This window comes from Calidris pugnax, unplaced genomic scaffold, assembly GCF_001431845.1.
Source record: "Calidris pugnax isolate Ruff unplaced genomic scaffold, ASM143184v1 scaffold30, whole genome shotgun sequence".
NCBI lineage: Eukaryota > Metazoa > Chordata > Aves > Charadriiformes > Scolopacidae > Calidris > Calidris pugnax.
In genome coordinates this window covers 269,462-282,019 of record NW_015090776.1, presented here as the reverse complement: position 1 = coordinate 282,019, position 12,558 = coordinate 269,462, and the positions used below count along the sequence as shown (strand labels likewise).

General features: G+C 36.5%; 1 protein-coding gene across 1 annotated transcript in view; it reads left to right on the top strand.

Moving 5' to 3' along the window:
• The window catches only part of LOC106890775 (rab GTPase-activating protein 1-like), a 273,774-nt gene that overhangs the window by 50,053 nt on the left and 211,163 nt on the right, over positions 1-12,558 (top strand). The window contains exons 13-14 of the mRNA XM_014946791.1: positions 6,745-6,838; positions 11,836-11,986. Coding sequence (XP_014802277.1) covers positions 6,745-6,838; positions 11,836-11,986 — 245 coding nt within the window. The remainder of the gene's footprint in view (positions 1-6,744; positions 6,839-11,835; positions 11,987-12,558) is intronic.

Sequence of the window (12,558 nt, the reverse complement as noted above, 5' to 3'; positions counted from 1 at the left end):
CTGCCTTTTTTGTTAACTGACAAATGAGTTTAACTTCTAAGGCATTGTCATATTTCAAGTGAGCTAGTAGATTTCTTTAAAGATAACTGAATCTATAGGAAAAGTAGCTCATAGCTATATAATCGGTGTTAAATGGGGATAAGGGGAGTATTGTGTGAAGGAAAAAATTTGAAGTAAGATGCAAAAAAATGCCCGTTCAAAAAAAAAAAAACCCAGCCAGCCCCAAACAAAAAACCAAAACACTCTTTCACTGTAAAAACAAGGAAGATTAAAAAGATTGAAGTGTATTTAGTACCTCAGTTGTTGTTGATGTGAGGAAGAGTTCTTAAACAGAATCTATTTCCTCAAGCCTAAAATGGAAAATACCAATAAATGTAGTTGATTACTTTTGTTTGAAAGAGTCTGTTAAGCACCTGATCAGAGAGGAACATCTGTGCTATTTGGCTTTTTTCTGAGTTGGTTTCTCACAGTATTTTGTTACAGTCTTTCCACAACTTGTCAGAGATGCTGTGAATACTAGAGTTACCCCCTAAGGGTGCTCCTTGTTCCCTACTTATGGGCTCAAAAGCCTTGTGCTATCAAAGTAACTGAGGGGGAAGAAGAGGCCATGATTTTGTGTTTCTGTGTGTACTTTTCTTCTCTGTGGGGTATTTGCTTGTAATAAAAAGTTACTGTGTGCATAATTCCTCTGTTCTGAACTTGCTGTCTCAGTATTTTGTTTGAACACCTCTCATCAAGAAAAAAATATAGGAGGAAAAACTCAGAAATGAGTGGAAGTCTGGAGAATATGTCCTTTGAGGAAAAAAAAAAGAAAAAGATCCTTTTTTTTTGTTTGTTTTTTGGAAGTGAGATGTGCTAAAATTGTTGAGGAGAAAAGGGTAATTGGCATAAATGGCAGGTAGAAAGAACTAGGTTTGAAATGAGAGGTATAGTCCATGAGCAAGTGTAGTGAAGTCTTTGGAATGAACTGCCTAGGGAGGTAACTGGAGGTTTGTAGTGTTGGGTTAGACAAATATCTGCAGGGGACTATATGATCAAGACCTGTGTTCTCTTTAGTGAAGTTAAAAAGTAAGACCTTGGATAACCTAATGGAGATGTCTTATAAGGCTGGTCTTGATCACTCTGTTGTTATCTTGGGAGATAGTCAAAGTCTTTCAATGTGTACAGCCACTTCACTGCATAGGGTGGTCTTCTGTGGCACTTGATCAGTTACAAATAGTTTATAATAAAAACCAACCAAACAAAAACCCCAACCATGTGTTCTCCAACCCAAAACAACCTTGTTGCCATTTCATATCGAAGGAAATTGTTGTAATTCTGAAAGTTTTATTTATTTTCCACTAAAAACAGTCTTTCAGGCTATTATGCAAACTAAATGCAGACAGGTACCTCTGCTATGTGGAAGATGGGCCACGTCGGAAAGCATTTTCCAAATTATTGGTTACCAAGAATAATAAACTGTAGTTTATTTTGCTAAAGATGCTGCTGAAGTGCCAAGAGGGCTTTTGTACTAACAGTGATACTTCTGCAAGTTGCAGTCTGTTTTTTTTAAAGGGTGGGGGGAAAGTTGTAATTGAGCCTAGTCAATAGAGTATTGTTACATAATAAATGTTAGTGCTGGACCACTTAAAATACAACTCCATGTGCCCTATTCTGAAGAGTCTGCTCAAATAATAAATAATTGAAGTAATGAGTGTTTCTAAATGGAGCAGGCACAAAATTATGTATATCCAAATCCAATAGGCTGCCAGTCTGCTTTTCAGTTAGATTCTTTTTATAGTTTGTTCTTGAATGTCCCTAAAGATATTTGAGAGTCCACTTTTTATAAATGTTTATGCTTGTCTATAGGTATACTAACAAAAACAGACTTTATGCAAAATCTTATGATCCAGAAATTCTCCCCCAGCCTGAATGATACCTGTACACGCTTCCATATTTATTTCATGCAAATGGCAAATGTCCAAAAGAAGAAAAGCAAATGTCATTGGGCCAGAAGGAAGTTCCAGGTCAGTCTAACCTTAGTTCATAGTACTGGTTACAGAGCAAATACTCCCAAAAGTAGTTTTGAAGCAGGTGAAGGACAACCAAGGTCATTGGGAAAGCCGGCATGGATTTATGAAGGGCAAATCATTGTGAACGACCTCATTACTTTCTGTGACAAGGTGACCAGTGCTGTTGACAAGGGATGGAGGGTGGATGTTGTACACCTTGATTTTAGCAAGGACTCCAACACTGTGTCCCATAGTGTGTTTATCATTAAATCAATGAGATAGGGACTGGATAAGTGAAACATAATGTGGCTGGGCAGCTGGGATGAAAGAATCAATCAATGGTGCAAAGTCCATCTGGCAGTCAGTACGTAGTGGTCTCTCTCAGGGATCAGTATTGGGATCAGTGCTGTTAATGTGTGATTAATCATCTGTGCGATGGGACTGAGTGCATCCTCAGGAGGTTTGTGGACAACAGCAAACTGGGGGGAGTGGTGAATAATGGTGCAGGGCAGGACTCCTACTCAGAGGGACCTGGACAGGCTGGAGAAAGGCACTGGCAGGAACCTCATGAAGTTCAACAAAGGCAAGAGCAAAGTCCTGTACCTGCAACAGAATAACCCCGTGGGACAAGACAGCCTGGACACTATCCAGATAAAAAGTGAGATAAAAAGATGTCTTGTGGGACAAGACAGCCTGGACATAGAGCACATGATGTACAATGAGGGGTTAAGGGAACTAGGTTTGATTCAGGCTGGAGAAGGAAATGCAGAGGAGAATGTTACTGCTGCCTACAACTGCTATCTCTGAGGACACGGAGATGGAGCCATACTCCTCTCAGAGGTGTGTAACAACAGGCCGAGAGGCAGCAAACACATTTTGGAACCTTGGAAATTGTGCTTAGATAAAAAGGATGTTTTCAGTGGGTTTGTTTGTTTTCAAGCCATGAGCGTTGTTAAGTAGTGGAACAGGTTGTCTGGAGAGATTCGACAATCTTGAAGGTGTGCAAGACTGCCCTCCCACTCAGGTCCCCGAGTGACCCGATCTAGCTAGAGCTGCTTGGAGTAGGAGGTTGGACTAGATGATCTCCAGAGGTCTTTTCCAGCCCAAGGAATTCTATGATTCTATGCTGATGCCATGCAGAGCGATGCTCACTGTGGAAGCACGATCCTTCAGGCTTGATTCAAACAGAGACTCTGAATTTAGGGAATTGGTTCATGAGGCATCCGCAAAGTGATATTTTTGTGTGTGTGTGTGTGAATTTTGTGAATCTCATTGCAATTCAAACCAACCAACCAAAAATCCTGAGAGACTTACTGTATTCTCCTAAGTATTCTTAAGGGATATTTGTGTGTCCACACATTTACAACCCAGTCCCTCAGGTTTGCTCCCTTGAGACATCTCCCTTCCTTCCCTTGTTCTGATGAGGCATAAGTTTTATTTTCCAGTTGAGTGGCTCTGAGAGGTCAGGGGCAAATAAAGGACCAAAGGAGAAGTACAGAATACATTTAGATGAAGGGAACTGGGGCATTCCCAGCAGAATAAGGGTGGATAAAATCATGCTCTGGCTAATGCTGCTGCTTTATAGATGCTATAGAATGTGGAGAAAAATGAATACAAGTACACCTCAGAGAAGAACATCTACAGTTGAATATCCTTCCCAAAGCCTTTGTTTTCTTTTTTTTTTCCTGCTTAATTTATACCTAAGTGCTTGTACAGTTTAGAATATGTAAATAGTCTTTAGAGTGGAAACAAAGTAGAGATTTTTTAAAGCTGTTTATTCTCTATCCTTTACCCTGTTCTATTTTGAAGTTTGACGTTAGTATCTTTTGAAAGGGAGCATATGGCATTTCTAATTAAGGCCTGTGATTTTCTGACATATAACTGAATAATACATTCAAAATACTGTTAAGCATTCCAGATGAAAGAATTTTCAGGGATGAAGCACTATAGCTGTGTGATATATCTTGCTGGAACATGTATGCTGTGTAACACTGATCTCCTTAAGAACTTCGAAGAATTTTGCATAGAATACCAGTGTAGTGAGAAAAGAAGGGGTTTGTTTCGTTTGTCTGCTGACTGATCTCCTTAAGAACTTCGAAGAATTTTACATAGAATACCAGTGCAGTGAGAAAAGGGGTTTGTTTTGTGTGTCTGCTATTAGTATTCCTTGGCAAGCTCAGGTTTGGATCAGGTAACAACTAGCGTGCTTTATTCCTGAAAGTATTCAGTGTAGCTTCATTTTTAAACGTTTTGGACCAAGTGGGGGATTTGATTAATCAGATTTTGTTTCAGACTGCAAGATTTGTTTGTGTATATTTTAAGCAGTAGCTCTTGTAGAGATGCACTGTAGTTCTTCAGTCTCTCCAAAGTAATTCAAGTGTCTCCTTTCAGAATTCTGTGCAAAATTGTCTTCCTTTAATGTAGAATATGTGAAACCTCTCTGAAATTGTGGTTTACAATAAACTTCTGGTGTAAGCCAGGTTTCTTGAGATTCTTAATATGGACCAGTATCATTAACATGTATCTTGTATCTCTGAACAGCCAATGTGCTCGATCTAGAGAAGGTTTCCTCAATTTTTTTTCCCCTTGTTTCCGTGGGAAGTATAAGGGCTGCATTTATAATTGATCTCTTTGAATCCAGTTAGGCAAATCAGGAGAGAATATAAAGAATGTAATGCATTTAATTGCTTTAACTTTTTAAAAAATATTACAAAGTCTAGGTGGTAAGCTAGGAGATTTGGCTCTACAACATTTTTTGTAATTTTAAAATGAAAGTTAAGTTGATTCTTCAAATATATTCCATCCACTGGAACTTAAAGGGTTTCTTTGGTTACTATGAAACTTTTTATAGTGATATCAAATTTTAGATAAATAATACATTTCGGGTTTTTTTGAACTTTATTTTTCCATCTTTAGATCTAGTGAATGCACGCACAAGATTGGGAAACCTTAAAACTGTGGATGTATGATGAGTGTGGGTGGGTTTGGCTTTGGGTTTTTTTGGTTGTTTTTTTTTAAATTCTGAGGGGAAGTATTTAAATGCAGGTTGGTCTTGTATTTTGAGGCCTGTAAAGCTGTACAAACAGGTTCCAAGCTAAAGGGTTTCACTAATCTAATGTTCAATTTGAGGACAAAGAGTCTTCTGTTATTTTGAGGCCTGTAAAGCTGTACAAACAGATTCCAAGCTAAAGGGTTTCACTAATGTAATGTTCAATTTGAAGGACAAAGAGTTTTCTGATATGCTTCTCTCTTAGGGCAGCATTTTTGCTGTTTCCTTGAAATACAGTATATGCTGTCTTTGTCCTCACAGTTCATTGTCAAATTCAAGCACTGATGATATTTTTAGTGATGACTTGTATTTGACAATTGCTGAGACTAAAAATTAGAAACGTGTAATTGAAGTGAGAATGACAAGGATGAAGACTTAAGAGGATAATTGTACAAGTACTGAAGATCCTCCTCTACCTGAACTACTACTGTTGTGTACCTAAATTTGGAGGTGAAGTGTTTAATATACCTGAGGAACTAAAGATACTAGGTCAGCAACCAGATGTGATTTAGCTGTGTTGAAGAGAGTATCTAAGGGATCGAAGGGATTTGGGAGTAGAAGTAGCTTTAGTCCTCCTTTTTTGTTTTATTTTAGCTTCTTGAGACAGTCCAGTTCATAGGAAAGAGTGACCTTGGAGGCCCTCTAACATATAAACTGTCCATAGCGTCAGAGGCCTCTGAGGATAAAGGGGCCATTGCAGTGTTTCATAGGAAAGATGCTGAGAAACTGGAGCCCTGTCAATGTTTGTGGTGTTGAAATTGTATTCATGTTTAATTTTCAGCAGTATTTTATTCAGATAAAACTTGTAAAAGTCCAAATAACTGCAAAACCATGTTCACGTAAGGAGCTACACTAAAGAGTTAGACTTTTCAACTTACTGTGGACAGCTGCATAGACCCGTAAATTACCCACTTGTAAACTGGATGGTTACTTGGGTTGGGTGGTTATTTGAGCACAGCATCTCTGGCTCACATCATCCCTTTTGGTTTTGTGTATTAGTCGTGTAATGACACATACTCTCCATAAGTGTTTTATTCTTAATACTTAGAAGGTTTCTTTTCCTTTTGAAGCATTCTTTTCTGTTTCATGCAATAAGACCTTTAATGTCATAGCGGTGTTTTTACTGCTCATCCATGACCTTGCTTCATAAAAGAAATAAATTATTTTATGGCTCTGAGTGTGATTCTGAGTGAGATCAGAGTACCCCATAAGAGCAGAATGGCATGTAAGGGATGCAGTGTAATGAAGTAGTATTATCTATTGTGTTTTAAAAGAGAGTTCTCTTGTGTCAAGTCTGGAGTGGATGTGACTTTTAGATAATACTGCATTGTGGAATTTCATTAAATGGATAGTTTCTCACATAATGCTTTTCTAGATCCCAGCCTTTTTTCCTGTAACAGAGCTGTGAATTATTCCCTAGTCTTATTTTCTTAAACTTTATGGAAACTTTATTAATGCACCTGTTTTGTCAAGTCTGCTAAACTTTCTTTACGGTTCCACTAATATTTTCTGTGTCTTTTTGTGGTTTTAAAACTGGTATGTGAGAAGAATTTGTCTAAGACCTATATGTATGCATCTCTAATGTCTGTTCTCTTTGGTAAATCTGTGCATGCTTTTGTTTTCTTGTTTGTCTTTTTTTTCTTTTTTCTTTTTTTCTTTTCTTTCTTTTTTTTTCCTTTTCTTTTTTTTTTTTTTTTTTTGCAGAGAGTGATAATGAACTCTCCAGTGGCACTGGTGATGTGTCAAAGGATTGTCCTGAGAAGATTTTGTATTCCTGGGGAGAATTACTGGGCAGATGGTAATGCTTCATTTCTTCAATTTAGATTTTATATAGTAACCTTTTCTTTGTTTTATAAAACTATATGCTCTTGAGCAGGACATTTGAAATTCTTTAGCTTACATGGTTTAAAAACTAAAATGGAAACCACGTTGAAGTGTGTTTGTTTTTTTTTTAAAACCTAATTTAAAAGGGGCTGGTAAATCCTCTTTCTTTTAACTTGCAGTTATTTGACGTGTCTCCCACTGTGTCTGACAGTGTCATATTTTGTTCAGTGTTTGAGAATGTCTGTGTATGCTCATGCTGCATGTGTCAGTCTTCAGATGCAGAACTTTCTGGCCACCTGTGGTCCTTGGGACTGGACATTGAGGTCTCATGAAACTCAGTGCCTCTTAGTGCACTTAGAAAAGACAGAGCAACTCCAGTTTGTCCTATCGAAGCCATTTGTGATAGCTGACGTAGTTTAATTGATTGGTTTAGAAGCACTCTTTTTTTTCCCCCTGTGTCAGTCTTCAGATGCAGAACTTTCTGGCCACCTGTGGTCCTTGGGACTGGACATTGAGGTCTCATGAAACTCAGTGCCTCTTAGTGCACTTAGAAAAGACAGAGCAACTCCAGTTTGTCCTATCGAAGCCATTTGTGCTAGCTGACATACGTTTAAATGATTGGTTTAGAAGCACTCTTTATTTTTTTCCCCTTTTTTTTTAATGTGCTATATGTAAGCACTTGAAAAGGAATTCTAGAAAGACTGTTATCCTCACTGAAACTGTTTCTGTTGGACAGTAAAATGAAGAGTATTTGTAAGCCTAGAGTGTGTTCTCAACAGTGTTATTTCTGTGGTTTAATTAAGTACTTCAGCAGCAGCATATACTTTGCCAAGAGAGGAGAAAATCTGTGTATTTGCTGCCTCTGAGAGACCTTATACTATTAGCAAATGCCAGAAGCACTTATTTGCTTTTCCCTTTGTAAGTAACAGCTCCTGCTGCCTGAGACAAAAATAATCAGAGGCCCTTAATCTGGAATTGGCAAAGGTTCCTTTTCGTAACTCCAAAAAGAGAGCTGAAAAGCATTTTAAGGATCTATTTGGGCAATTCTCCCCTTTACTTGGCTACTTTGTAGCTTTGGAGAACCACAGCCTTTTGCTGCTGACCTCATCTTTAATGGAGATCTCATGCAAAGGTTACTAAAGGAGACATCACAAGATTTTATTGAGCTTCATGGAACCCTTCCTTGCAGAACCCTTCCCTCCTGCTTCTTTTTAACTCTTTTGTCATCCAAGCTTCTGGCCTTAATGAAAGATCACAAATATTTAATGGAATGATTGTACAAATATTCTGGCTATGGATCCTGTGAACGATTAAGAAAATACTGAGGAAAAGTGTGGAAGTCAATTGATCCCTATAGATGAGTGGTTTTTCCTCAGTTGAAAAGGCCGTAAACAGATGGGCTCTGGAGCTGTTTAGAACTTTCCAAAGCCTGTTCTAAAGGACATACCAAGAGAGCGTTAATAAATTGATTGCAATTTTACATCTGGCACCTCAAGGCCAATGAGGAAGGCCATCTTGAGTCCTTAAAGAACTGTGTGGCAGGTTTCTGTCAATCTACATTGCATTTTCATTGGAAGATGCTAGTTTTTTAACATTTTTTTAAAATTCATTTATCAGTTGGTTCTTTTAGTTTTAACTTTTGCCATTGAGAAATATCTAGGCTCCTATCCAGCCTGCTGGAATAAAGAACAGCCCACAGCTCATTCTTTCGAGTTTCACATAACCAACTAGTTCCACAAGTTACTCAAACTATTCAATGAGAGAAAACATTTAAGACTTTTGGAGTAAACAGTTTTGAAGTCCTCACATAACTTATAAACTTAACTCAGAATCATTTAGTAGTTAAAACACTTTAGTTAAAATGAGTTAAAAATGGGATGAGAAATGGGAGATTGCAGCCAGCTAGACTAGTAATAGCAAACATTTTATATGGAGTGTCACAAGCAATATTATCTTTTGATATAAATTTAAGTGTATAAAATACTTGAATTCTTGAATAGTGTTATGTTACATTTTAAGAACAAAACTTGGAAAGAGGAACAGATGAAAAATGTTAACAAATTGAAAACTAAAAATAGATTGAAATAAAACCTTCTAGTGATTCAAAAACTGCAGCATATGCTAGTAGAATATGTGTGCACTTGTAAAAAAAATTAAACAAAAATTAACATTTCTACTTGGAGAACTGGTGTGCTAATTTGTTGCTTAGATGAAAAATTTCTTGCACTTTAATTACTTCTTGTCATTTCATTAAAATGTCACTGTAACCTAATGAACTGACTCAGCAGAAACACTGCTCCAAGAGTCTCCTTCACACATATAAACAGGAATAAGAATAGGATAATTTACCAAAAACATGCAGTAAACAGTTGGAAAGTAATTAATATATTTTAATTTATTATATTGTTTACTGCATCCTCAGCATTAAAGTTGTTTTTGCGAGCTGAGCTAGTTTAGCTGAGTACTTAACTATTTCTGATGTGTTCTGTTTTTTTAATAAAAAAGTAGTAATGGTCAACATCAGTCTTTGATCAGAAATATTTGTCAAGTTGGGGCACCATCTATGCTTCGCTGTTATATATCCTCGCTCTTTGATATTTTAAAATTATGTCTTTGAATTTTGTGCAGGAGAATTCAGCACTTTTGTAACAGATTAAATATGTCAGCGTCCGTGAATGATCTATTTTTTTCCCCACGTGTTAAAGGATAAGGCTAGAATAAGACACGCTTTTATTTTATGTTTGTTTCTGTTACAGTTTGGCCAAGCAGGTGTCAGAAAGTGTCTAGGAATGCAAGGTCTCTACACAAAGGAAGAAAAATTGCATATTTGCTCATTATTGTAGAATACAGAGCAAGCCTTATTAGTGATAAAGCCATTTCCCAAATGAAACTGAGAAGCTGGCTCTTAAAGATACAGAGTTATGCTTTACTGCATGGACTACAGTATTACTTTAGTATTAATTTATACTACACTTGCTAAAGTATTACCCGTACCATAAAACTGTCTAAATATGTGACAAACCCAGTAAAATCTGGTGTACTGTAGCATGCTTAATTCTCAACTGCGAAATATGTTCAGTAGTAAAGATGGCATTAGAGCATGGAAAGTGCATCTCTGTTAGTCGTTGCCATAAGCTATTTGTACTGTTTTCTTGGTGTTGCTGAAAATTTCCCTGTTATGTTTCTATGGGAATGTACCTTTTTAGCTGTTTGTTTCATTTTATCTGCTTGCCAAGTCCTAAGGAAGGCCTTCTGTGTTTCTCATGTAACACACGTGATCAAATCTTCATAATAGTCAAACTAACCTGATTTGAAGTGTGCTATGAATGCTTCATTTTCACACAACTTGAGCTTTAAGTTTCTGATGTCTTCACACAACTTGAGCTTTAAGTTTCTGATGTGTTTTATTTATTTATTCCTGAATGTGCATCTCATAATTTTGTAACCGCTTAACCACTGTCTAGTCCTTTTTAATATTTCTGTGTCTATTGATTTTTCTTTCTAGCTTTTTCCCATCACAAGACCATTAGTAAAATGTGACTCTTTGTAAAAAGAGAAAAGGGGCTAGTTGGGCTTTAATTTGACTAATGAATTACAAAGTTTGAAATTACTTGTATTACACTGCACATTTAAAATTTAAAATAATTATTGTGTTTAAAAGAAATAGGGCATTATATAAGCACACCCTCCTTTTTCATTCTCAAGTCATTTGGAAATTTGGTATATCATCCTCAGAGTATAGGAAAAAGAAACTTTTTTAGAGCACCCTTTAAATTTAAACAGTAGTGGTAAACTGTTCACATCTTAATGACCAGTTTCAAAAAATGAGTACTCTAAACATTTACTTAAAATCAGGGGTCAAATTGCAGGTTATTTAATTTAATCACAGCTTGCTAACATTTGGCTAAACTGCCACTCTCACTGTTTTCTTACCAGCAGACTAGAAAAACATAACAATGGTCAAAACAATAACAGAGCAAAGCACTTCCTACATTAGAAAGAATAAAGAGTCAATTCACACAGTCTTCCTGCTGCATTGCTATGAAAATTGCCATAATAAGTCAAAGCGAGATTTAATCTAGATCAGTAAACACTATTATCTCAAAAAGGATTTTTAAACATCTGTGACTGAAAGCTCTGCAATATTGTGCATGTGCAGTCATTTTATCCTAAATGTATGGACTCAGTGACTGGATTGTTTTTGAAAAAACACATCTTTAGTATTCAATCTCTCTGAATACGGCCTTTTCATAGTTCTATCTACTAACTTTTGTAGGATTAATTACACAGTGTAGGAAAATAAGAGAGGTCATCCTGCAATTGTCTTCCTACATTTCTTGGTCTGTGTACAAACAGATAGTAAAAGCCCAGCTCAAACTAACAGGCAGATTTATTTGGAATGGTGGAATTTAGCCAGAGTATATATAAGTGTTCCTGCTTTGTGGGGCTTGCAACATACTCTTGGCATGACTGTAAAACTGGAACTTCAGTCTTTCTGTTAGTACTCTTAAGACTAGCTTATATTTGTTTTCCAAAATTTATTTCTCTATACAGCTTAGGTTATTTTTAATTTCCTTAACTTAAGCTAAACATAAATGTTGAACAAATATTTAAATTGAGTTGTCTGCACAGATGGCATAGGTTTGTCTTTCAATTCAAACTATTCTTCATTAGCCGGGTTAGTTCCATTTCTGAAACTTTATTGTTTTAATTTTCATTAATTTCTCTACACCTAGAGAATTTGTATATCGCTACATTTTGCAAGTGGTTCTTATTGTAAATCCTTGCAGAATTTTTGTTTTCTATGTGACAATTACTAATTAGCATAACAAGTGGAAAAGAAGTTTATGTTGCCAGTGGCTGACTCCACTTTTCAGAATAACAGAAAGTTTGAAAACTTTTAATATGTTTTATCTTGGTTTCTGCTCCTGTAGCTGAAGTATAACGGGCAAATGATTGTCTGTTTCTCAGGCACAATAATCTTGTTGTGAGGCCAAATGGATTATCTACCCTGGTGAAAAGTGGGGTTCCAGAAGCGCTAAGGGCGGAGGTGTGGCAGTTGCTGGCAGGATGCCACGACAGCCAGGCAATGCTGGATAAATACAGAGTTCTCATCACTATGGTAAGTGATTATTTTCTTTTTCTTTTGATTAAAATGAATTCCGCTGAGCAGCAGGTTGTTTTTTGTTGGTTTTCTTTTTTTTGGTGGAAAAATAGCAAAGAAGTGAAACGGTTTGTGTTTTAAGCAACTGAAATTGTGATTAGGTGACTTTACCTCCTGCCATGGGTACCTGCTGAATGGCATTAACAATAGAAATTGCTGACCTATATCTGTAGTAATGCTTGACATTTAGCTTTCTATTCACTTGCTGTGATGATAATAAGCACATCGGTTTGTTGTTTCAGGTGTTTGTTGTTTTTTTCTTTTTTTATCAACTCAAGTTCATTGCTTTGTTTTTTTTCAACAGTTTCTGTTCTCTGTATGCCTTAATTTTCTATTTTTTAGTTTAAAAACAAACCCAAACAACCTCAAAAAGTTGGGAATTTCTTGTTTTGTTGTTTATTTTAAAATAGAATTTTAAAACTATTTTTACCTACCAGGAAACCAGTCTCTTTGCTTTATGGGCAATTGGAAAATCCTTTTGAGAATCTCTTCTGTATCCTAATGTCATCGGTACAGTCAGGAAATATTAT